Source organism: Vidua chalybeata, chromosome 2 (genome assembly GCF_026979565.1).
Source record: "Vidua chalybeata isolate OUT-0048 chromosome 2, bVidCha1 merged haplotype, whole genome shotgun sequence".
NCBI classification, from domain to species: domain Eukaryota; kingdom Metazoa; phylum Chordata; class Aves; order Passeriformes; family Viduidae; genus Vidua; species Vidua chalybeata.
Window position 1 is genome coordinate 79,751,597 of NC_071531.1, and position 25,025 is coordinate 79,776,621.

General features: G+C 43.1%; 1 protein-coding gene across 1 annotated transcript; it reads right to left on the reverse strand.

Moving 5' to 3' along the window:
• Positions 1 to 244: 244 nt before the first annotated feature.
• On the reverse strand, positions 245 to 6,151 carry FZD4 (frizzled class receptor 4). Its single transcript, XM_053935392.1, has 2 exons — positions 5,963 to 6,151; positions 245 to 4,816 (listed from the first exon to the last, which is right to left on the reverse strand). The coding sequence occupies exons 1-2, from the start codon at positions 6,092 to 6,094 to the stop codon at positions 3,488 to 3,490; spliced, it is 1,461 nt and encodes a 486-aa protein (XP_053791367.1). The 5' UTR covers positions 6,095 to 6,151; the 3' UTR covers positions 245 to 3,487.
• Positions 6,152 to 25,025: the final 18,874 nt, after the last annotated feature.

Below are 25,025 nucleotides of genomic sequence, written 5' to 3' on the forward strand. Positions count from 1 at the left end.
AGCCAGCACCCAGGACTTGCGTGCTGTCTTTGAAAGGGTTTCTGTCCACCCCATGAGTAGAAACATGAACATACTTTCACTTTTTCCCAACAATGTCTTGTTCTCAGTTATTAGATCCAAATCACGCTGGATTAACCCATACAAAGCAACGACAGCATAAGCATTTCAGTCCTTCTTCCTTCAGGGGAAAAAAGCACTTCCAACAATGCTGAAGCCTATTTAAGAAACAAACTCACCAAAAATGTGAAGGCTGCCATGAATTCTTTCATTATCCACAGAGGTTAAAGTTTTATTTTGATATAAAAATTAAATAGCAAAGTTGTTTTGGTTTTTTTACAGTGATAAATTAGAAATTTACAGTACATACATTGAAGTAGATATATTTTCTGTACACCCCAAAATAATCAGTGTCTATTTCCTTAAAATTCAGAGAAAGGCGCTAACTTGTCTGTTTAATGTGAGAGTTAAGCTTGTACCTCTCTGGCAGATGCTTCTGAAACCTGCAGTGCCAAGAGCACACACTGAGGGGGGGAGATGGGAGCAGGGACTGCGCAATCGAAGGAAACGCCTGCAAAGTTTCTGCTTGTATAACCACAGCAACTGCACTTCCGAGACAGGATTAGTCACACCGGTTATGGCTTTCAGCTCGTAACAATGTTGAAATGAGAGAACTTAAGAGTTGCTGATACCCGCTCTTCGCAAGCGCCAGTTTCTAAGCTGTCTGCTGTGTCTTCCCACTTACACAGCCCTGACATGGAGCCAGGTAAATGCATGGGGGTGAATACATCAATAGAATGGTTTAACTGATGCAACCACTAATTTCACTTTGGGTCAGTACAGTGTTCCCCCAACTGCTGGGGAAAGATATATCCTCAGGAACAGCAGCTTGTGCCTTCCCCCAGCCCACCTCTTTCCCATAGCATTTGAATCCCTCACATGCTTTAATGGAATATCCCTCCAGGTCCCTCCTAGGGCTACACAGTGCCATCCTGATCCAGCTCACTGTGTCTCACATCACCAGGGGCATCCCTCTGTTAACAGTTCACAGGGTTACAGGCAGAGATGCAAGGATTTCATAAAAAGGCACTATTTAACATTCACTTCTGTGTACATAACAAGGTTAAAAATGCCATTTATTGAATCAGTCTGCTCAAACATGGGTCTTATTGGCCAGGAGAGTATCCAAAGCCTTTCAGAGTGAAACACACCTTGAGCGAACATGACACCTTGGCATGGCCAAATACTAGTTTACAAAAAAGGGTCATATTGCATCTTTGCTCCTTGAAAGCCAACATACAGCTGCTGACTTTACATTCCTCACTGCGCCAGCAGAAAGACTGCATGATGGAGAAGCTCAGTCATCTGAAGATCTCACACTTGCAAAACTCCTTGTCCACAAAGGAATAACGAGATCCAAACACAACACTAACAGCGAGAGACTTTATGGAGAGGGTGAAAAAGCCCAGCTGGAATGTGGTGTTGGCCAAGACAGTGCTTGTGTGTCTTGAACAGAATGTGTCAAGTTGTCACTTGTTCTGCTGGAGAGGGAGCCCAACCGCAAAGACTGCCATTAGGGTTTGTTTGGGGTCTGGATTTTGTTTGTAAAAGAAAAGAAAGTTCTCTAGCACATGTTTCGACACTGACATTGAAACAATACATGCTTCTGGGATAGATTAGTGCTCACTTCCAGAGCTGGAGTGAACTGTGGTTTGGGAAGCACACGGGCACCTGTGTGGAAAGCAAGTATTTAATAAAGCAGCATCTGTTCTCAGCTGCCCTGGAAGATCATGGGATTTGGGGCACCAGGGGAATGCTTTACAGATGATCAGGTTCCACACAAACAAAAGAAGCAAAAGCTTGGGGCACATAGATAAAATTAAATGTGTTTCAAAGGGATAGAGCATCATAACAGTGGTCTCTTAAGTGCTTCTAGGATATTGATATTTGCATCACCTTTCTTACAAGACCCTGACACTACATTCAGCTCCCCACAAGCACAAGCCGTGCCTTCTCAAATAAAAGAATAAGAAATGCAATGGTTTCTTTCAAACATTATTCACCAAAAAGTTGAATTTCTTGGATCCCTTTACAAAAACTGGAAAGGTTTTTGTTGTTCCTGAGGACTGAATGCCTGCTCGCATTCTGTGTGTAAATATACATTAAAAAACCATCTCCATAGCTGTCAGTGAGCAATTGAAGCATCGTTGTGAGGCAGTCAGCTGTACTGCAATGTCATGGGCTGAGAATGTTCTTTTAATTGCAACTGACACACATAATTATACAACTGATCTGTGTGAACACGAGGCTGCCAAGGAACTTAACATTTTGCTTCTCCCCAGACTGGCGTCTACAGAGAAGATACCATCACACTGAATGAAATACATTAAGACTTAATTGCTTCATGCAATGAGTCTCCAGAGAGAGTCAAGTAAGTTTGCTTAGAGAAACATGGCATTGTTTGAAGGTACCTTCAACTAATTTTTCTCTTTCCTGGAGGAAGGAACACTATACAGTTAAGACTTTTTAAAGCTAATAAATGCAGCAGAATAAAGTGGTCTGCTAGAAATAGCAGGAACACCTGAAGGGGCAGGAATGGAGGCAGATGGATAATGATAATAGATGCAGAAGACCATATGCAGTTTCCCACTTTGAGCTGATTCCTCTGCTTCTGAGGACGGCCTTGAGTAAAGCTTTTAGATTTTATAAATATTGATAAAACCACAGAATAACTGAGGTGGGAAGAAACACAGGGAGGTTCAAATTCCCACGAGGCAAAATCAACTCCCCATTCAGACCAGGTTATAAGTGGCAAAAAGAATGAGTCAAAATTATTATTAGGCCATTAGATGACTGAAAAGTCATCCTCACTAATACCTCACTAAATCCTACTCATCACGGGTAAGACCTGGGAAGTCCATTTACTATGTGTTTCAGGACATGATCCCTGACTGAATTGTACAGTGTATTGGAACACCAGAATTCCCCAGGGCATAAAGACAGAATCCTCATCAAGCACTTCCTTCTCAATGCTTAACTTGGAAAGAAGACCTCTGACTGAGGTCCTGCTCCATCTTCTGGTAACTTGGTAACTGGACCCTAATTAAGCCCAGAATTTGGCCCTGGCCTGCCTTTCCTCCATCAGCTGTAAGATGACGAAAGGAAAACATCGTCCCACAGCTATGGGCTACAGCACCTCCATTTCTAAAGAGTTCAAGACTTAAAAAAGGAAGATAACATGTTTGGGTATTTCACAGCTTTTAAAGCCTCCCTGGGCTCTCCTATTTTGGGCAGCGTGGTTTATGGCTATTGTATCTGCAGCATGATCTCTTTGCTGTTTATTCTTTAAGGCTTTTTTTTTTTCTCCCATCCCCAGAGACAGGTTGTGTAACCATTCCCCTACACTATTCCCAACATTTACACAGCAATGCTTGCACATGATCAGTCCTTCACAGGAGAGCAGTCAGACCAGTGGGATGCTGTTCTTTTCTCATACCACGGTCTCGTTCCCTTTTCCGGGTTTCACCCAACCATCTGCTCTCTTCTCCCGTTTCACTTTCCCTGAGTTCACCAGTCTGTTGGAGCACTTCTGCCATGTGTGCAGAGTTTTGGCTGACCAGATCCACATACCTGATGTAATACCCACCAGAAGGGACATGAAAATTTTGAGCATCTCCACTGCCATATTGGAATCATCTGCCGAATAGCGGAAAATGGCCCAGTTGGAGATTTCGTAGAAATAACAGGCGATGACACACGTTGCTGGGACGGTGTACAACACTGAAAAGACCCCAATTTTGACCATCAGTCTTTCCAGTTTGTCAGTTTTAGTTCCATCTTTCTGGAGATTAGACCTGATTTTAAATAAGGCCACGAGTCCTGCTGCAATGAATAAAGTCCCAATGACAAGGTAGGTAAAAAGTGGAGCAACAACAAAGCCTGTCAACGCATCCAGGTTCTGGTTCCCAACATAGCAGAGGCCGGTGAGCTCGTCTGCATCTACAAGTCTCATAATCAAAATGACGATGGTCTTCACTGCCGGGATGGCCCAGGCTGCGATGTGGAAATAGGAGCTGTGCATTTCGATTGCTTCATGGCCCCACTTGAGTCCTGCAGCCAGAAACCACGTCAGTGTCAGAATAACCCACCAGATGGAGCTAGCCATCCCGAAAAAGTACATCAGCAAGAAAATTATCGCACATCCTGTGTTCTTAAGACCTTCTTGGATAAGAACAGGTTCTGCTGCCTCTTCAAAATCACAGGATATCCTTTCCCGGCCCACAGTTAGCCTCACAATATAAGCAATGCTATAAATATTGTAGCACATGCTTAAAAATATGATTGGCCGCTCTGGGTAGGAAAATCTGGATGAATCAATCAGGAAGGTCAGGACTGTGAAGGCAGTTGAGATGAAGCAAAGACTGGCCCATATGGCCATCCAGATATCTGTGAATTCCTTAGCTGACCTGCTGTACAGACCAGCATCGTAGCCACATTTCAGGACACAGCTCAAGCTTCTCTTCACCCAAATGTACTGATCTGAGTTAGATCCCATGCCGTGGCACTCTTCTCCTGGCTGCAAGGAGGTCTTGCTGTGAAGGGGAACCTCTTCGTCTCCTGGGCCCTCCATGCACATGTGGTTGTGATCATTCTGGGGTGGGAATTTGCTGCAGTTTAGGCTGTCTGGCCAGACAAACCCAAATTCTTTTAAAACAGGTTCACATCTTCTTTTGACAGAGAGGCACATGCCTCCACAGGGACCTATGGGGATGTTAATCTTTTCTGTGCACATCGGCACATAAACTGAACACAGGAAGAACTGGAAGAGAGAAACAGAAATCATAAGTGTGTTGGGGGAAAATGAAACAGGTTGCAATATAACAAGTTTTGTTTTTTTTCCTTTCTAGCAGTAATATTTGGTCCTTTGCCTTAAAAAAAATCAGGAAGCAGCATAAAACAAATAAAACAAGAACAATAAAAACAAAAGAGAGAAAAAAAATAACCATGTTGTCTTCTTTCAGTTCAAATATGGTCTAAAACCAAAGTCTGAAAATTTTACTCCCTAGATTAGCTCCATGTAAACTTAGCCCATCAGTTCCAATGAAGTGAGTGGGATTTAGCCAGATTTAAACCTCGAGGGTACAATTTAAGAAAGCAGAAAACCAAATTAAAGGGGTTTAAACAAATACATATATTTGTTTTGAGCATTGCCTGGATACTTCAGCTAAGAAACTAACAGGAGGAAAAAAGCATTTATTAAAATACTTTGGTTCACGATCTCCCAGAAAAAGTTTTGGGTTTTTTTACAGTAAGTTCACACATGCATTTGCGACTTTTGAATAATAGTAATTCGGCGACGCGACACCGTGAGAGGAATTGCGTGCTGACTCGGGAACTCTGCCCCGAGAAACAAGCTGGGTTTTGTTTGAGGAAATCCATGCCCGAGGGGAGGACAGGGAGCCTGCCATTCGCCTGGGAAAGAAACTTTCGCCGTGAAGCTCCCGGCGGGGTCCCGAGCTGCCCCAGCTCCCCGCGGCCAGCTCCGCTCGCTCCGCATGGAATCGGGCGCGGCACCTGGGGCACGGCCGGGACGGAGGGCAGCGGCCGCGAAAGCTCCGGGAGTCGCCGCAGCCTCCGCGAGCGGGCGGGCTGGGGGGTACCGCGTTGCGGCGGGCGCTCCTCGCCGCGGGCAGCCGGGACACCGCCGGGACACCGCCGGGACACCGCCGGGACACCGCCGGGACACCGAACCTCCGCCCAACACGAGCCGCGCTTTCTTCCCAGCCAGCCAGGAGCGACACTGCGAAGCGGCACGACTTTCGGGTTGGGTTAGTACTGAGCCGAGGGGATGGGGATGAGGATGGGGTGCTGGGGGACAGCAGCCAGCCCCGGGGACCGTACGGCCCTGCCGTGTGTCGTTCCCACCTCGCCCAGGCACCCAGGTCCCCCCGGAGCCCCGACGCACCTGGAGCTGGCTGGAGCAGCCGTACTGGATGAGGGGGGTGAAGGTGGTGAGCTGCAGCTCCGCGTCCGCCTGCAGCTCGTGCCCCACCAGGTTGGGCATCTTGGTGACATTGTAGCCCAGGTTCTGGCACATGGCGATGCGGATGGCGTCGCAGCGCCGCTCCTCCTCGTCACCGAAGCCCCTCGCCCCGCCGAGCAGCCCGGCCAGCAGCACGGCCAGCAGCCGGGCGCGGCCGGCCGCCCCCCCGCCGCCCCCCGCCATGGCCCGCAGCGGCCCCGGCCCCGGCCGCGCCGTGCCGCACGGGCCGGCTCCAACGGGGCGGGCCGGGGGCGGCTCCGCTATTAAACAGCCTCGCCGAGAAACGGCCCAGGGGAGGGACGCGCCTCCCGGCCCGGCCCTCCCGGCGCCGCCGCCCCCGCCGCGGGAGCCCGCCCCGCGCAGAGCGGTGCCCCGCAGCGCCTTCGTGCACGGCAGGGCACGGCACGGGGTCCTACCTGCCCCTCCGCCTGGCACCGGGGAGTTCCCCTCCGGCCCCGCTCCCTGGGGAGCCCCCACCCTCACCACCGACCCCGAGGAGCGCACTTCCACAGGCGGCATCTCACCGCTCCTCGGAGGGGCCCCTTCTCCTTGGTGACCCACTAGCTGCACCACCCGTCCTGCATCCCTCAGAAACCCCCGGGGATACCTGTCCGTGTCTCGTCTCCCCACAACAGGTCCCCCTTCTGTCCCGTATGGCCAGTGCCCCTGGGAGACATCGTCACTATCCCGAGTTCCCACCATGAGTGCTGGTCCTAGGGGCTCCCCAAGTTCGGCTCCACAAGGACAGGGTAGGCTGAGCCCCGTACAAATGTGTTTGGGCTCAGCAGATGTGTTTGGGCTCAACGTGCCCCAATCCTCCCCTAATTTCTGGCCTTTCTCCAGCCCTAAGTGCTCAGCTCTTCTGCTGTGGGGTTAAAAATACCCGGGGTGGCTTTCTAAGCTGCTGTTTTGTCTTCTCAATGGGTTAAACTGCACCACTGGGTCACATCTGGGCTGTAGCATTGTTTGTTTTTTCATTGGGGCCATGAAACCTGTAGGGCACTGCTAGGTACCTCCTGGCATTTGTATAAATCCCTGTAAATTAAGTAAGTGTGGATGAAGCATTTGTGAATTTGGGAGGAAAGGGCTGGATGATTAAGCAGACCTTTAACATGTCAGCAGGAGGAGGGATTAAGAGCAGAGAAACAAGGCTCACACTTAAATTCCCTTGATATTATTTACACCTGTAATAAAATCTAGTTGAGCTGGTTGTGCCTTTAGCAAAAATATGTCATCTATTAATGAATTCTTTGTAAAGCACTTTGAAAATATTTGTAAAGCCCTGGTTAAGCAACCTCCTTCTGTGTGCATGCAGCATGTGGCATGTGCACGTGCTCCTGAGGGTGTCTGTCACAGGCAGCCAGGCCTCTGAGTGCACCTCGGGGCCTTTGCTGCTCCCCATCATTCCTCAGCTCCATTGGTCAACCAAGACTGGGACTAATGGGATAAGCCACCCCTCAGCTATTGCTCCTTACCAAGCACAAGACTGTAAATCACAGCAAAACCTGTGCTATGAAGTGCTCTGTGCTCACTCACTGCAGGTGTCCCCTCTGAGGCTCTGTCACCAATGGGGTTTCTTTACCTCAGAGAGGGGGGGAAACTGTATGTGAGCTGTCCTGGGACATTGCAGGGACTGATGGGCATTAATGTGCTTTCCTCTAGCAAGATGGTGCTTTAATTGAGGTTTTTTGAGTATAGGTATTTACATAGCTCTCATTGCTGTAACACTTTACATCTAGCTTGAATAAACCGTGTCTCTAACCTCACAAAATGCTTGTGAGGCAGACAAGTAATATTATCTTAACTTTTCAAACACAAAGGCAGACAGTGCTCTAGTCCCAAGGTCAGTCAAGGAGCCTGCAATGGAGTCAGCAACTCAACCATATCTTACAAAGCCCGTATTTACCTGCAGGCATTGGTGTCTGCACCCAGCAGTGCTCAGCTGCTAATCTGGGTGGGTGATAGTGCTGTGAACACACACGGTGTGCTGCACATGTCCACCAAGCTGTTCCCAGCACTGCCAAGTTTACCTTCCCTAGCACACAAATGCAGGGAGTGGGTGATGGGTGCTCCCCATGCAGTCAAACACATCAAAGTAGGAGGCAGGCTTCCACGGAGAAGGTTTTGGTTGGAGTTTATTTTTTTTCCAAATTATGTATGAAAGAAGGCTAGAGGGAGAATCACAGTGACCTTAAAAACTATGCATCTTTGTCTTAGTATATGAAACCCCTTTTCATCTGCCATCTTCTGCTGCAATTAGATGCTGAAGCAGTTTGCAGCTACTAGAATAAGGCCTTTACCTAATTCGCATGAAATAAACCACCTACTGTATATTCAGAAATTACAAAGCAAAGCCTTTGGCCCATGAACCTAGTCCTTGGACTAAGTAAAATACAGTGGACACAAGTACCTTTGTAGAAGAAGAACTTCTCACCCCAAAAAAACTCCTACCACTATTGCTTCTTCTTTGAGAATACAAAATAAATATTAGAAAGTGCTACACTGCTGTGTTTGCTTTGGAAAGTCTTTTAGATAATGGGAATTAGTTTTGAAAACAAGAGTGCTGTGAGAGGCAGTGGCAAATCATATGAGAGGCTGGAGTTGGAAAAAAATGGTAATTAACCTGCTTAGAACCTTATGCATATAACAGTGATTCAATGTCACCATGATAAGCATGTAGATAAAATTTTCTTTAAACAGATCAAAATAGGAAAACTCCTGGATAGTGGATTTATAGATTCATGGATTACTGAGCAGTGTGAGACACTGGCCTGAATCTGGCACAGAAAAAGCTATGTTCCTTCCTCAGTTATTGATTGCCTGATTTGCAGAGTTTATTTTTATAAATGTGATTTTGAGGGTTCTTTAGTTAAAGGATCAGCAGTCACCCTTATAATTATTATTTGTTGTCACTGCCAATAATTATGTTTGGTTTCTAGTCTGAGTTATCTTCAGCTTCCAGCCACTGACTTCTGTTATATCTTTGCCAGACAGGTTGAGAAGTCATTATTGAGATTAACCCTGTAGGTAATGTCAGGCTGTGATTGTTACCTTTTGCCCTTTTTTTAATAATCAAAATAGATTGCACTTCCTGAGTTTCATATTGTAAGAATTGTTTTTCCCAATTCTTTAATCAGACTTTTCATTATAAAGGAGCAAGATTTTACCCTGCTGTTTAAATACCACTTTCAGCCCCAACCATCCTTTATAGTAGAAATAGACATGTCTGAATTAGTAGTCAAAGCACCTTTGGTCCCTTTAGAATCAGCTGAAGTCAGGATAGACAGACACTTTCAGAAGGCAGCTTACATAATAGAAATGACAAAATACAAATAATACAAAATCCTACTTATTATTACCTTGTTTTTAGTATTTCCCCCTTACATTTGTATGTATTTTTTTTTTTTGCAGATTTATTAAAGCATATTTTTAGACTATGAAAATAAATAATGCTTACCATGATCTCTGAGTCTTCCACTGATTTGTAGGGCATCTAGGAAGGTTCATAACTCTTCCCTGAACATTTTCAATGCATCAACATTTGCCTGACCTATAGTGATAGAACATTCAGTTCTCAGCTTAGCTTTCCCACTGGAGTGGTACTCATGTCAAAAGCTCAGTCCTACAAGACGACCTTGCTTAGACCTCCAAGGACATGATCTCTTCCACTGCATCACAAGGAGAGTCAGGACAGATGGCTTGCAGGCAGATCTGAGAAAGCTTGGGCATCCATTTGGTTTTCTAAAAATAAAAGAAGTGGCTACCACATTAGGATGTGATTATTTTAACCAAACATAGATGTCAGCTTTTAGTCAGATGAATTTCATTCTAGAAATGCCTCTATCTCTCAGTTGACTGTAAAAGGAATGCAGGATGACCAGTCCAGAGGTGAAAACTCTCTAAGAGGTGTCTAGGGCTGGATGAGAACAGTCCCTGACTCCCAGCCAGTTTCCTGGGAATTGATGACAGAGAATATTGACATTGCCTTCCAGAAAGTTCTTTTAAAGACCTTGTATACAAGTCAAATAAACATATAAGGATTTTAAAATGTGTAGATTCTAGAGTAATTTTGGGACATTGAAATTTAAAAATTACTTGATTACTCTTGGTTGTCTCTATGATACAACTCATATGTATTTTTCAATATACAACAAAAATGACTGTTGGACCTAGCTGTTGCCTCTTTTGTTTACTGACAATTCCATAACTTCTATCAAGTAACAGATTTCTACCATTAGTGATTTTCTTTTAGTCTCAATTTACTTAAAACAATATTGTCTTTGAACCTCTGTCGATGAATTTTTTTTTGTTTTGTGTATTTTATCACATTCTTGTCATTTCTTTTGGATTTATATTAATTCAAATCAATGTTTCCTTCCTACTCTTTGAAATTTATGCTTTTATTAAACTTAATAAAATTTATAACTTTTAAATTTTATTAAAGAAAAAATTTTTATTGAAAAAATTTATTAAAAAAAATTCCTTCTGAATTCCAGTTGAATTTTTTAGTCAGGACCTTCTTTCTCAAAATCAAGATCTAAGTCACTCACCCACTTTATTCAATGATGTCTTTGCAAGCATCTAGCAATACATTTTAGATGGTTTCCTAATTGCCATTCACAAGCTTAACATAAGTTTTCTCCCTTACTTCTGTACTTCAAGAGGCTGACTCTTTTAAAGCAGGAAATACATATATTCGCCTCTTTGCATTTATCCATTGTCATAATTTCAGTTGTCCAGTAACAATCAGAAAGAAGGAGTATTGTCATGACACTTCCAGTGAACATGGGTCTATGCAATCTCAGAAAAAAAAAAACAACAGTGCAGTGAGCTGCATATGTATTTATGCACATGTATATATATAGATATGCAAATATATTTACACACACACATATTTGGGATTTTATATATAAAGTATTCACAGAATCACAGAAACATTAAAGTTGGAGAAGATCATTAAGTGCAAGCACTAACCCAGCACTGCCAAGCTAAAACCACCACTAAACCATGACCTTAAATGACCCATTTACATATTTTTGAACACTTCCAGGAATGGTGATTCCATCACTTCCTTGAGCAGCCTGTTCCAGTGCTCGATCACCTCTTCAGTAAAGCAATTTTTCCCGATATCTAATCTAAACCTCCCCTGGTGCAACTTGAGGCCATTTCCTCTTATTCTGTTGTTCACTGGGAGAAAAAACTGCTCCCCACCTGCCTTCAGGTAATTGTGGAGAGCAGATATAATACAGGTGACACCAATGCACAAGGTGGTGCATATTGTGGCACTCATATTCAATGATGTTGAGTCAATCAACACTGATCTCAGTGGGGCAGGACTTGTCTCAGACTTTAAAATAAAATCTGTATTGTGTGCAAATTTACCTGCCATAGCACACTGCAGAATCCTTCTGGGCCTGACCCAATGGGATTTGGCTCCTGAGAGTCTCAGGATACTCTGTTTAAGTTTCTACTTGGTATCTCCAAGTGAGCCAGCTCTCCGTGCAAAGGGAGACCCAGACAATATGAGCAGCACAACTAGAGCACAACTCTCTTGACAGGCTGTGAATCTCTGTTTTCATGCAGTTATGACTGTAATGTCTTTAAAGTACTTTGGTGCAGCTAAGCTGTGACACAGATCCCATATCTAGATTCAGATGTGTAATTCCTTGCATGCCAATTTGGGTCAATAGTTGCTCCATGACCCTTAAAAGTCAATATATGATTTGCACAGAGACTTCTGAATTTGGTTTTATAGCATTGTAAACAGGAAATTTCAGTGCTACTTAATATGCATACTTTTGAGAAATACTTTGCGTTTAGATAGCATCAAAACATTTGACAATACAAGAGGATTTCTCAGATGATGGGTGAGGTTAGAAATCCAGGTGGCACAGAGGTATCACACACAATGTTCCACGGGGAACAGGGAACAAAGCTGTCCATAAATCTCATAAGATGAAAGGTGCCTATATAAAGGCCACTTAGGTTGCTTAACCTATGTGTTACTATTTTTTTTTCACACTGGTATTTCTCTTTTTAACTTTAAGAATAACTTCAATAAAAAAAAAAAAAATGAACAGTTTTCCAAAAGCCTCTTCCCTCACATAATTCAGACTGATATACTTATCTAACCAGATTAGCAGAACAGGCAAGGAGCTGTGAGGCAAAGTCATTCTCAGGATCTAGTGAGACAAAAACATTTTCACAATGAGATTTTCATAGTGTATCCACATTTATAAAATTTTGTGCTAAAATACAAATCCCATCCAAAAAAACCTCTTCCCTTGCCTAATTTTGACAAACTTCTCAGGAAGGCTCTGCTGCAGAGATACGGCATGACCAGTTTCAAGAACATCTCTTCCCTTTAGGAAAATTAGTAGACTTTTTGCCATGGTGGAGGCAAAAATTATCATGAACTTTGGAATTAGTGTTTTTATCTCTCAGAATGGCTTTTGGTTTAAACTGCTGCTCACCATTAGTTCTATAATGCTCAGAAACTCACATTTTGTCTTGGAAATGTTGACCTTAGCCACAGTGACCTCATCCCAAATGATTATTTTTTTCTGGAAATTGATGAACAGTTTTCTTAGAAAATTTTTCAGAGGTCCCTTTTTTTAAATGCTCAGATAAGTCCAAAACAGCCTGGGTTTGTAGCTTCAGATTTGGCATGTGCAGGGTGCAAACCAGAAGGAGGAATGCACTTTTTGTAGCGTTTGAAGAAATTTCATTTTGCAATAGCAAATTAGCCTGAAAACTTTGGAAATAATAGACTGATTGCTCATGTGGCGTGATTTAATTGTGGTAGAAAATGACAGGCTGAGTTCTCCCTCCCTGAGAGGTCATGAGTCTTGCTTTATAAATAAGGCTTAGTTTCCTTTTTGCCGAGTCATCTTTCCCACTAAACCTTTCTGCATCCTGTTTTGCTTTAATTCTATGGCAGCATCAGAAGTTATTTCCTGTGTGTTTGCTGTCCATAAGCAACATTGTACTTGGCTTCAGTGTCATTTTGCACATTTTGTGAAGCAAATTTCAGTGGACCTGATTTAAGAAGGACTTTCTGCCTTACGGGAGACTTTGAGGTAACTTACTTCTCTTAACTCACCCAGGTTGCACTCAGCCCTGGTCTTCACATCCAGCTGTCACCAACATCACACAAACGTGCTTATGGAGACAGGGGGATAGATTTTTTTTAAATCATCCTATAGTGCTTTCTCCTCAAATGTGTTAACCGAGAAGTAAACACAATGATTTCAAACACTTAAATTAGTTCACTTATTACCAAATAAGTAAATATCAAGCTTTTAAGCATAGACATTAGTTAATTAATCCATTATATTTTTTATCTTTGGAAATTATATCAGTCTGAGATATAAATCCCTCAAAATCAAAGCTGAGATGGTAGGTTTACAGTTATGCTTCAACTGGTTTGCACTGCTCCAGTGATACCATGACGAGCTGGTTTAATCAATCTGTTATTGCAGGCTGAAAGCTGTTCTGTGTCATTGGAGCAGCACAGAGCTGTCAGGCGTGTGATGAATCTGGCCACAAATCTTAAAATGCACTATTTTTCCCCATTAAAAAGGCTATGTGAGCTGATATGCTGTGTTTAGTTACATAACAGCGAGTATTGACTTGCAGGGCACGGCTGGGAAAAAAAACCTTCTTTGTATTGTGTTAGGCAGGCAGTGGGGTCATTCTCCTGGGAAAGAAACTCGACATCTGCCAAGAGGTGAAGTTTGCTGCACGCACGTTGCTTTTGTGGTGCCTGTGAATACACAAAGGGGGAACTGGACACAGGAGGTAAACCTGTCCTGGTGAGGATACGGGCTGCTGGCAGTGCTCTCTGGAGCTGCGTCACGCACCAGTAACGTGGCTACACACCACTGCCTCCAGGTCCTTGTGGAATCACAGAGAACTTTAAAGTAAGCAACCATACTTGAGTCTTCCAGTTCTAGCTGGACTGCCCAGTTTACAGTGGCACTATTCTTCACTTTGTGGGCCATTTAAAACACAGTTATGGAGTGCTAATTATTTCCACATTCCTGTCTCCACTGAAATTCTTTTATTTTTTTCTAACTTTCAAAAAATTTTAATTTATTTGTGTTTTTTTTTCTCTTTAAATGATTACAGAATGCATTCAGCTTGAGAGCTGTGTAATTATATCATTTAAGGAGATGAGTTTTTATTAATATATTTATACACCCAGCATGCACACAATTGCAAAAGATATCCGCTTTATTCTACTTTCTCTTCCAGAATAGATTATTCCCCTTTCTCACACAGACAGACCTGCACTCTCATTAACAATTTGTATATGACATTCATAGCTTTTCTTTTTCTTTACCTATTCCTAAACACGTTTAAAGCAGTGCTACATTCACATGATGACAAACATATAAATGTCATACCAGACACTGAGAAGGACTGGTTTGGCAAGTCTTTGGCAAACAGGTTTCCTAATTTCTATCCAAGCTGGCAAATTAATCATATGGATTACTGCTACACAAACCAATGGACGTTCAAATTAGTCTGAGCATAAATAATGCCATTCTGTCTTGTGCAGAAGGCTTTGCTGCCAATCTACATTTGCCTTATGTTCCTTGCATGCATACAGGTGATTACGTGGAGTGCAACCCACCTTACACTTTGTACATATGTTCTCTGCTTCTGACTCCCTAGCAGAGCAGGGTAGGTCCAGATGCTAATTGTTAGAAAACTAACAAAATAAAATAAATAGTGCTGTAATGACAAGGAGGGGTGGCGTGACCATGAGAGGAAACAGATCAGCTTAGTTTGGCTTCAACCGTGAGGGAACCGCACCCTTATTCTTTTATGCTGTGCTGATCATGATGGTATTTTTGCACTGTACTGAGGTTTTGTTATCAATGGAACTAGTGCTGAATTTTATTTTTATTATTACTGGATCTGGAATTTGAGTATGTACTGATCTTTCATTCTTGGGCAGTGTAATTTATATTTGGAGGCTGAAAATTCATCTATTTCCCCACAGACTCATACATTAACTTAGAAAATGAAGAGAGTTTATGTGAATTCCATTTTTCTCAGACATTTTTATTCCTAGGAGAGACTTCCATGGGCCCAATTACCATGAAAACAAGATTACCATGATATTTCAGTTCCTTACATTAAAAGTTCATGTCTTTCAGTACTGTTGACACTGTACACACATCCTTGGGGAATTATGACAAATATAAGAAGAAAACTCCTAAAAATGTGCATTAAAACCATAAGAAAGCTGCCATCTAACTTAAATATTCCCCAAGTAAAACTAGAGCAAATTATTTCCCAAATATGAAAATTTTAGGCCACAACTGGGCATGGTGCTGTATTGAGAATCAAGGTTATTATTCAATTTTTGACATAAATTCACTTCAGATATATGAAGAAATTAGTTGAAAAGAAGATCAACACACAAACAAACACCTTTGCTCTCATCATATGTCACAAAGCAGTGAAGAACCAGGTGCCAAATTTAGACAAAAGCCACTCTTCCAGTGAAGCTGGTTCCTGAGGCTGGGGTGGAGTGACCCCTCCATGTTTTGATCCTGGAGGAAAGGATCTCAAAGGCTCTCTCTGCCACCATGCCAAGATGACTGCAGTGGAAGGGAACCACTGCCAAGGCCAGCAGCCCTCTCTGTCCTGCTCCAAAGCCTGCCTCTCCTTCCTGCGCACCTGATGCAGGGATATAATTTTGACAAGTGTTGAGGGTGCTAGGTTTGTCTCCATTGAATACCATGTGGGCAAGGCAGACAGAGAAGGTAGTTGAAAGTCCAGTTCAGATCTAAGGTGGCTGCACTGGAGATGCTTCACTCTCCCTTGACTATCAAAGGAGCTCAGGATGTGTATCTAATTCCTTAGCTCCTTCAGGCAGCTGGGTAAAGGTAAGAGGAACTAACATAGGCTCAAATTAAATAGGGGAATGAGGATTAAGGAAGAATTTATACAAAAACCCTTGGGCAACAGTGCATGACTGTAGGATAAATATTCTTCAGCCTGACTAGAGGATCATTTTAACATCTTTATTGCAAGACTTGCACATAAAACATAATACCATGCCACACCAGCCTTTGAATTATTAAAGGATGAACTAGGTCCTAAGAACATGATTTCTGTAAGTAAATAGTCAGCCTTTCCAGAGGTCATTTGTTAAGTAGACACAAGGGAAAAGAAGATTTCAAAAACCCTTCTGGAAAGTTGTATTGGTAAGAGATGGATTTACTTTCTTCAGTTAAAGCAAACTTAGACGCAGAATGTTAAATGACACTTGTTTTGTGACAATGAGCTTCTGGTAACCCTGTAAACTCTTATATCTCTTTTTTTGGATCATCAGTAATTATAACTCCTTCACACATCGGTAAAAGCGGCATACTCTTTTAAACTGGGCTATTTAGCTAACTTAAAATTTCACTTCATCTGAAAATATGCTTTTCTGTGCTATTTTTACATTTTTCTCTCTAAGCAGAGATGGATGCAGTTCAGTGGGTGTGGGAGTGCCAGGAGGAGGTATAATTTCTTGCATACATTATGATTTCCCATGTGAAGTTTGCTTAAGTTCTTCTGTGAGGGAATTTACTTGAACTATATAATTTGGGTTAATCCTTTTTTTGGCATTGTGACAGAATTTGGACATTTGTGGACATCAGGTCAATAACCACCCTTACTGCCTTCTTTTTAAGGGCAGCATGCTCTCCCAACCAGGGCTGTATTGATTCCCTCCTGGGCTTTTGACCAAAGAGATCTGTATAAAACATTAACATTACATTTCCTGTCCAAAAAAAAGAACCAAGTAAATTCTTCTATTTTCTATAAATAGGATAAAGAAGGAAGGTGCTTTTCTGGTGTGGGAGTGAAATGTAAAATGATACCATGTCTGACCAGTTACCTCATCTCTGTACACAGGCATATGCACCTGCATACTGAGCTCTAGCCAATGCTGTGAGCTTTCTGCTCTCAATCTTCAGAGTCTTCCAGTGATAAAAACCACTATAAAAATATCAAGAGAAGCCTTCCAACAGTGACATATATCAGGCTGCAAAATGACTTCTCCCAGGGAGTGATGAAAGCCCTATCATTGATGTGACGAACAATAGTAATTATTAACACATGATGTGCACAAATCTGGACATTAAGTGATCTGCAAGACATGCCTTGAAGATGTCACACAGAGGCATGGATGGAGATTTGGGCCTGGGGCCCAGAGAGCAAACCTCTTCTTAATAAAGAATTTACAGTCAAGTTCATCTCTTCTGGCTGGGTCCACAGATACTATATAGCCCCCCCCAGCATTTAGTTACAATTAGAAAAAACACTGGAAAATAGTGTCTGGAAGAAAATATAGATAGGGCCAAAGAAATTACCTATTATTTTACAAGGGGATTTTTTTCAAAGTTAGGTGTCCAGCCTGCACTGAAATCCAATGAAACCTGAACATTTAACTCCACAGGGTTTTTGAAAGTACTGACCCCAAGATGTTAGGTCTTTCTCTTGGCCATTCCAGGGTTAGCATGTGGGAAGTCTCTGCAGGAGATGTCTGTGAATGAGATCAGAACTCAACCATAAAACAGTGACAAAATCATCTGGTGCACACAGAGCTGTTCTCAGTGATGAGAATTTAACTTCATTATTTCTGTGTTTATTACATTTTTCCCCTTGTGTTGTTTCTGCTTTATCGGCAGTTTTTATTTTGATTTGTATTTTATTATAACTTACTTTGCTAGTTCTCAGTCTATTTACACAGAACAAAAGAATGTAAAACAGTAGAATAATAGTGTTTATTTTCACAAGTTTGGACTGATCAAATAACTCATAAGTCCCAAAGTGAGATAGGTTAGGTCATCTCAAGTGTGGGGAAACAAACAGAAATATCCTATTCTTTGCTATTGTTTATTGTATTTATACCGCTTGAGAGTTTTAACAATACCACATATATAAAACATTTGTTCTTGCTTTCTGCATTATTCAGAGTTTTCTCAAGGCTCTTTGGTGCTTTTTTTTTTCCTGTGATGTTGCTATGCTTTAGTGACTTTCTCGGCTAATTAAGCAGAAAAAGTTAGAAATGGCTTCTAGGAATGAGCCAGAGGTGCTGAAAAGGTCTTGTCTTCTGAATGCATCTATGTTTAAAAACTTTTGAGAGTTTTAACTAGTTTGCTTCAACTTATTTCCTTGATTCTTGTTCATATACACTGACAAACCTTGGTCCAGCAGAGAGGAACCACCAACCAAGAGTCTGATTTGCAGTCCCATCAAATCCACAATTGTTTTTTACACTGCCTTGATTTTCGACAGGAGGTCCAAATTTGGATATCTAAAGCTACATCTGCCCACCTAAACAGAGTACTTTGAAATCTAATAGTAATCATGGGTGTGCTGTTTCTTTAATTTGCAATTTAAAGCATTTTCAAGACAACTGGCAGCAAAGTTGGAAAATAAAGGCAAAGGGAGCAGCTTGCTTCAAAGAGCCTCCTCTGAGCCACTCACTCTGCTCATAGCTTTGGATATCCACAATCCTGCTGGAGGACAATGTAGTTTATTAACTCAGGATAACATAAAATCACTGCCTATTTGAAAATATAAACCTGAAAAATGAAGTAGTTCAGCAGCTGCTACTTAGACTGTTGAATTCTACTGCTGTGACATCCAAGAGCTGGCAGCACGAGTGATCAGAGTCCTGAGGCTATTTCAACATGAACATTTGACAACTACATAGCTGAAATTTACTGTTCATTATTCTTCTGGAAAAAAAGAAAATCAGGCTTAAATTGAAAGTCTTTTCAAAAGTGCTGAGTTCTTAGAAGCTATCATTAATTTTTGAAGGAGCTGCTGGGTGCACAATTGCTTTGGAATAATTACATTTCTGTCTGTGGCCTCAGCAGTCCAACTCGATGGACAGACTGTTTTATTACAAAAGCTTTAAGCACATTAGAAACTCCAAAAGAAAAAAAAAAAAAAAGGCACTTTCTGAGTATTTTCTTAAGGTCATGACTAAAAAATGCTTGTGTTGGAAGAATAAATAAAATCTTAATAATGACCTTAAAAAAGTTAGGAATAGCAAACAAAAGGTATTGTTTGAGGATGTCATCATTCACTCCTGGCTCCTTTTTCTCTCCTATTTTCTGAAAGATCCTTGGCACTGATGCTGCTGAAGAACAGCCCACCACTCACTGCTGCTCCTACAGGCAAATGATAATGACTGGCTGGTATATATCCTACTTAGGGCCAGATCTTTCTATAACATATGGATCTCAGATATAGTTTGAAAGGCCCCAGAAAAGTGCCAGAGAGTGACTTAGGTGTCACAGACAATAGAGGTGCAGAGCTCTACTTCAGTTCTTGGAGCTCTTTAGGAGTGGAGACCCATTTGATGCTGTCCCTGAGCTCCCTGTGTGCAGCAGCATGGAATACCAGCTGCTCCCACCCTTCCCACTCATAGTCTTGGAAAGGTGATTATCACCTGCATGTTTGAAGGCTGCTGCCCCCACCTGGTAGGACGTCAAAGCTATGTGGGACAGGTCTTTCCTGACTGCTCAATTTGGTGAACAACAAGGTAAGAGGGTGGCAGAGGAAGTACATGAACTCTAGACACAGCACTGTGACTGTAGAGCAAAGGCAGCCATACCTTTTGATAGCACCAGAAAAGATTTAGGTCTGTTTGAGTGGTGTAAAGCTGTGTTGTAGTGGTTTCAGTCAAACAAAGGTAGGGGACTGGATAAGGGAGTTTCAAGCACAGGACTACGCTGAGATACCCGGATGATGCAAGACTGATTTTTGCATTCTTTCCAGAGCTACCGAAAGTACTCTTCTGGAAAGCAGGAGAGTAGCGAAGAAGCAGCAGGGTCACAATTGCTGTTTTGGGCTGCTTTTGGGATGGTGTGTCCACAGGCACTGCCTCACATTCCTTCTGTAGTGAAAGCAGTGGCTTAATTTAGCCTTTAATGACCAATTCTGTCACCTGATTTAGAAAGAAGAAATCACTGTCTCCAGGAACAGCAACACCATGGGCTAAATACAGTTGAAGTACAATTCAACTGATGCCAGTAGCATGAATATGACTCAGTATGTCATCTCTTGGTTTGGCCACAGAGTCAGTGTGGTGAATGTTATGATTTTGTTTTCTTAATATAATCCTTGGTACCTCTGTAAGAAAGACTACAACATTTAGATCTGGAAAAAAAATCTGCATTTGTATAAACATGGTGATATTATTGTGTGTATTAAAGTGTTCACAGGGTATTATCCCACAGTCCATCCCATATTTAGTTTGGACTTTGCTACATCTTGGAAAATGGGAAAGCTTCCAGATAATTCCTTTACCTTGAAATATCAGCAAACATAAGGGTATTTTGAGCTTATCCCCTGCTAAAAAATGAACAAGTAGCATTCATGGTTGCAAGCCAGAAGATAATCTCTCTTCAAATAATGCAAAATGGGCTAAGTTAAAAGCATAAGTAGTTTCAGGCACAAAGGTGAAAAGTAGTTCTTAAAGGGCCCTTTTTTTTCTTGGAGCAAAGTAAATCCACTCAATTAATGGCCATTCACTCCCATTCAATACAGCCATTTCATGTATTAGTGATGTATGTTACAAGACTGTGGTTTGTTTCTAAAGAAACTAATAATATATTGTACCTACCACTTCGCCTAGATTTTGAGAAGAAATGGAGATTGGAGCAGTATCTTCAAGTTTCTATGCAGTTTACTGAAGGAAGTAGATATCTGCATGTACATATTGTCACCATTGACCTGAGGAGAAGAATGAATTTAATACCTAGCTTTTTTAGCAACAGAATACTTTTCCAGTCTGGATGTCATAAACTTTTTGATGGAGGCATGAGACAATTGCACAGATGGCAGGAGAACAAGCTGAGGGATAATAACAGTGAGAGTGGAAGAATGGGAAAAGCAGGAAAATTAGTGAGTGAAAAAAACCCTACTGGTGGAAAGAGCAGTTCTTATCAGACAAGAGAAGTTACTTCCAGAACCAAAATGCAGGCACTGACAATAGCATGAGTAGTAGGGGAAAGTTGGATCCCTTGTCCCAAGGGAGAAAACAAATAGCAAATAGCAAAAAAAAAAAAAAAAAAAAAAAAAAAAAAAAAAAAAAGAAGAAAAAAAAGAAAAAAAGCACAGAAGCTGGAAAGCAACAAGAGGGAATGGAGAGGGCAAAGCATAACATTTCTTCCAAGTTAAAATGTTTCCAGATTGTTCTGATATTTAAAAATATAAAAATATTTAGAAAGGAGATTTCCCAGATCCCAATGCATTCCCAAAGGCAGAGCCTCCTGAAATGTCAAGTCCCCTGGCTGGCTTTTTTCATCAGTTTATTTTTTTCTGCCTGATTTTGATCTAATTAGTTAAATGCTCTGCCTTGTATTCCTGGCTAGGCCACTTTCTAACACTGATAACTGCACAGTGGGAAGGCAAGAGAAAAATCTTCGCACCTCCAGTAACTCTCATGGGATGAGATATGTAATTTATTTGTAATGTATTTTTAAATTTATGTAATTTATTTTTTAATTTACCAGACTTAGCAGATGATGACGATAGCAGCAGAGAATGTTCTAAACTGTGAGACCCACTAAAACCTGGAAAAGAAGGGACTACTTTTCTTCATTCAGCAATTGCTACCCAAGCCATCTGCCTCCCTAATATAATCAGTTATCATCTGCATGGGTAAACTAAAGGATTGCAGTGCTGTCCATCAGTTAAGGTACCTTCCTAAAGAGTAAATCTGGCCAGGGACTGAAAGCTGCAGTTTGTTAACATGGGCAACAGGAGCAGAGTCCCAATGCAGTGAGATGCTGCCACATCGCTCCCTTCTGTGGCACAAGGCATGGAGCCCAGGACATCATTGCTGTCCTAGTCTAATGAGGCTCATATTTTTGTCAGCCTACATTTTTATTCAGACACATTGGTATATTTGACTCTGCTACATCAACAAGGACCAGGGACCAAGCTGAGTAGTCTCAACTCCCCCACCATCCATGTTACTTAGCAATTAGCTCTCTCCCTGGCTTTGGTTTCGGTACTCTGGGTAGTTCTCTCCAAGGCACCTGGATATTACAAGGCAAACTCTGGACAGTGTGTGCCACATCACTTGGCTTTATGCCACAGGATTCACCACTAGTGTTTGTTTAAGCAACATTATAGACACACCCTGCTATTCCCAGTGTAGAGCCTTGTTCATGCAACAAGGAGCATTCCTAAAAACCCTGGGTACTTATGGGGCAAAAGTAAAGGTCTTCAGTGTTTTATTTTAATTCATGAGATTCCATCCTTTTCTGAGACTTTTTTGTCCCTATTCCAATCAAGGGTAGGTTTCCCAGGACAGAGTAGCCTGAGGTGACATCCAATGCCAATTGGACCATGAGCATTATTCCATGTGGCTTCACCCTCAGGGCTTCTTCTCAGAGTATTGCAACCCCATGGAAAAGAGCCTGGAGCAAGGTCAGGACAGCGCTGCTTTCTTTATCAGTGTATCATCAGAGTCTTCCTCAGCTGACCCAACAGGACACATGCAAAAAGCCTGCAGTTCTGAGCAGGCAACACTTCAGCCTGATCAGGGCGCCGCACAAATGAGCAATCTTGTTGGATCTTTGCCAGTTTTGCTTAACTTGAGCTGGACAAGTGGTCCCAAAATTAGGACTGTCTGCAGAAACGTGTGTCAGATGTGAAATCATCAGCTTGTGCAATTGCTATTGTATGTGCCATAGCTCTCTGCCTACAAATACAAGGCAGCAAGCAAGCCGTAAGCCCAGAGTATTATCAAAGCCAAAACATGCAAGCAAAGAGAGCCAGAATCCATAACTTAGGCAATAATTGCCTTTTCTGCCCACAAGTAGTGTTTTACAGAGTACTACAAAAACAGCAAGCAAGGTACTAGGTCCAAGCCAAAGTCCAGACAGCACTGCAGCAGGTTATATTGCCAAGGCTGCTTCCCTGTGAGGGTCAGCACAACAGCAATATTCATTCACTGAGGCTGCCACACAGCTGCAGCTGCAGAGGAGCTGTACCCCAGCACTAAAGCTGAATTTTTAAAAAAAGTTATCTCTAGGGCCTTCTACTAGATTTTAAATACAAACTATCATAGACAGAGTTCTACCTGAAGAGGGTTGGTTGGTCAGATACACTGACTGAAATAGCATAATTGAACTATTTAGGCCAAAGATCTCCTACTGCAGACTTGTTGTGAGTCTGCAAATAGTCTCTCAGTGGCTCCAAGTTCTGTGAACCATCCATCCTACCCATCTCTGGGCTGCTAGAATTGAAATGCAAGTATGTTCTTGCACTTGCTTTATGAGGACAGAGTGTTTGTGAACTGTTATTTAACAGAGACACAAATAAAATCCTCAGGTCCTGATACACACTGCCCCTTTAGTCCCTAAATTAGCAAAATTTCCAGCTGGATCCAGATGCCAGTTTTGCAATTGAGCTGTAACTGTGTCATCAGTCATTGCCTTCATGGTTTTGTAAAAACTCCATCATGTCCAAAGGTGATTAGGGGACTGAGACATCTTTTGTATGAGGAAAGGCTGAGGGACCTGGGATTCTTTAGCCTGAGAAAACTGAGAGGGGACCTCACCTCTGCCTATCAGTGTTTGAAGGAAGGATGTCAAGAGGATGGAGCCAGGCTCTTCTTGGTGGTGCCAAGCAAGAGGACACAAAGCAATGGGCAGAAACTGATGCACAGGAAGTTCCACCTAAACATGAGGAAGAAATTCTTTACTGTGTGGGTGACCAAGCACTGGAAAAGGCTGCCCAGAGAGGTTGTGGAGCCTCCCTCAATTTGGAGATATCCAAAAGCTGCCTGGACACAATCCTGAGTGACGTGCTTTAGGGGATGCTGCTTAAGGAGGAAGCTTGGATGAGATGACCTCCAGTGGTCCGTTTAAACCTTAATTAGCTGTCTCCCTGGCCCACCGTCCCGCCTGCTGCTGGGGCACTGGGAGCCACTCCCTATAGTTGTCCACTGCGGAGTGAAGGGACACAAGGGACACGTGGGATGTTGTGTGTGTATGCCTGAGCATGTGTGCATTTTTTCACTTTTATGGTATCACTGTGCTCATAATTAAACGATTTCTTTTTAGGAAGACTTTGCACTTAATACACAGTTCTGCACGTGGACTCACGCACAGGCCAATCTACTTCCCAGCAAGTTTACAAAACACTCCAGCTAGCCTGCAAACACTCTAACCACAGGAGACAGGCTTCTAAGTGTGTGAGGAGGCCACGCCAATTAAGACAGGAAACAGACATTATCCAGGGGCTCTGGAGAAGCAGGATGACATGAAAACCAGAAGGAACAGGGTGGAGTGAGCTGAAGGAGATGTCGCTGCCGTCACAGGCGGCGAGCAAACTGCGACATGACCTTTAATTCTGAGCTGCTCAGCGTAGACTCCTTGCCCTACACTGAAACTCCTCACCACCACCACGAGAATCAGCCGAGTCGTGAGAGCGGCTCTCGCCGCAGACATCCCAAAATCCGTACAGCTGCGATTTTGAACACACCAAGTACAGAAACATAGCTTCGTACAGGCACTTAAGTGCCCGTGCCGCGACGGGTGTATGACAGGACACACAGGACACATGAAGGGGACACATGCGGGGCACAGGGGACACATGCGGGAGGGGCACGGGACACACAGACGGGACGCCCAAGGGCACGGCGGACACAGACGGGGGACACAGACGGGGGACACAGACGGGGGACACAGACGCCCTCAGCCGCGCGGGCCCCCCTTCCCCCGCCCCGCGGCTCGCGCCACCCGCAGCCCCGGCCGCTCCCCGGCGGCCGCCGATTGGCTGCGGGCCTCACGCGAGCGGCGCGCGCGCGGGGCGGGGGCGTGGGAAGAGCGGCTGTGCCCGCGAGTAACCCCGGCGCGCGCAGCGCCCCGCGCGACCTCTTCTCCCGGCACCGGCGGTGACGCGGCGGCCGCGCGCGCCCCGCGCCCCCTCCCGTCCCCTCCCCTCC

What these genes read in the sequence shown, in the direction of transcription:
- FZD4 (XM_053935392.1), bottom strand. Translation starts at nt 6,094, where the DNA reads ATGTGCCAGAACCTGGGCTACAATGTCACCAAGATGCCCAACCTGGTG. An exon ending in GCTGCTCCAGCCAGCTCCAG is followed by an intron (nt 4,817 to 5,962) that starts GTGCGTCGGGGC and finishes TCTCTCTTCCAG; the next exon opens with TTCTTCCTGTGTTCAGTTTA.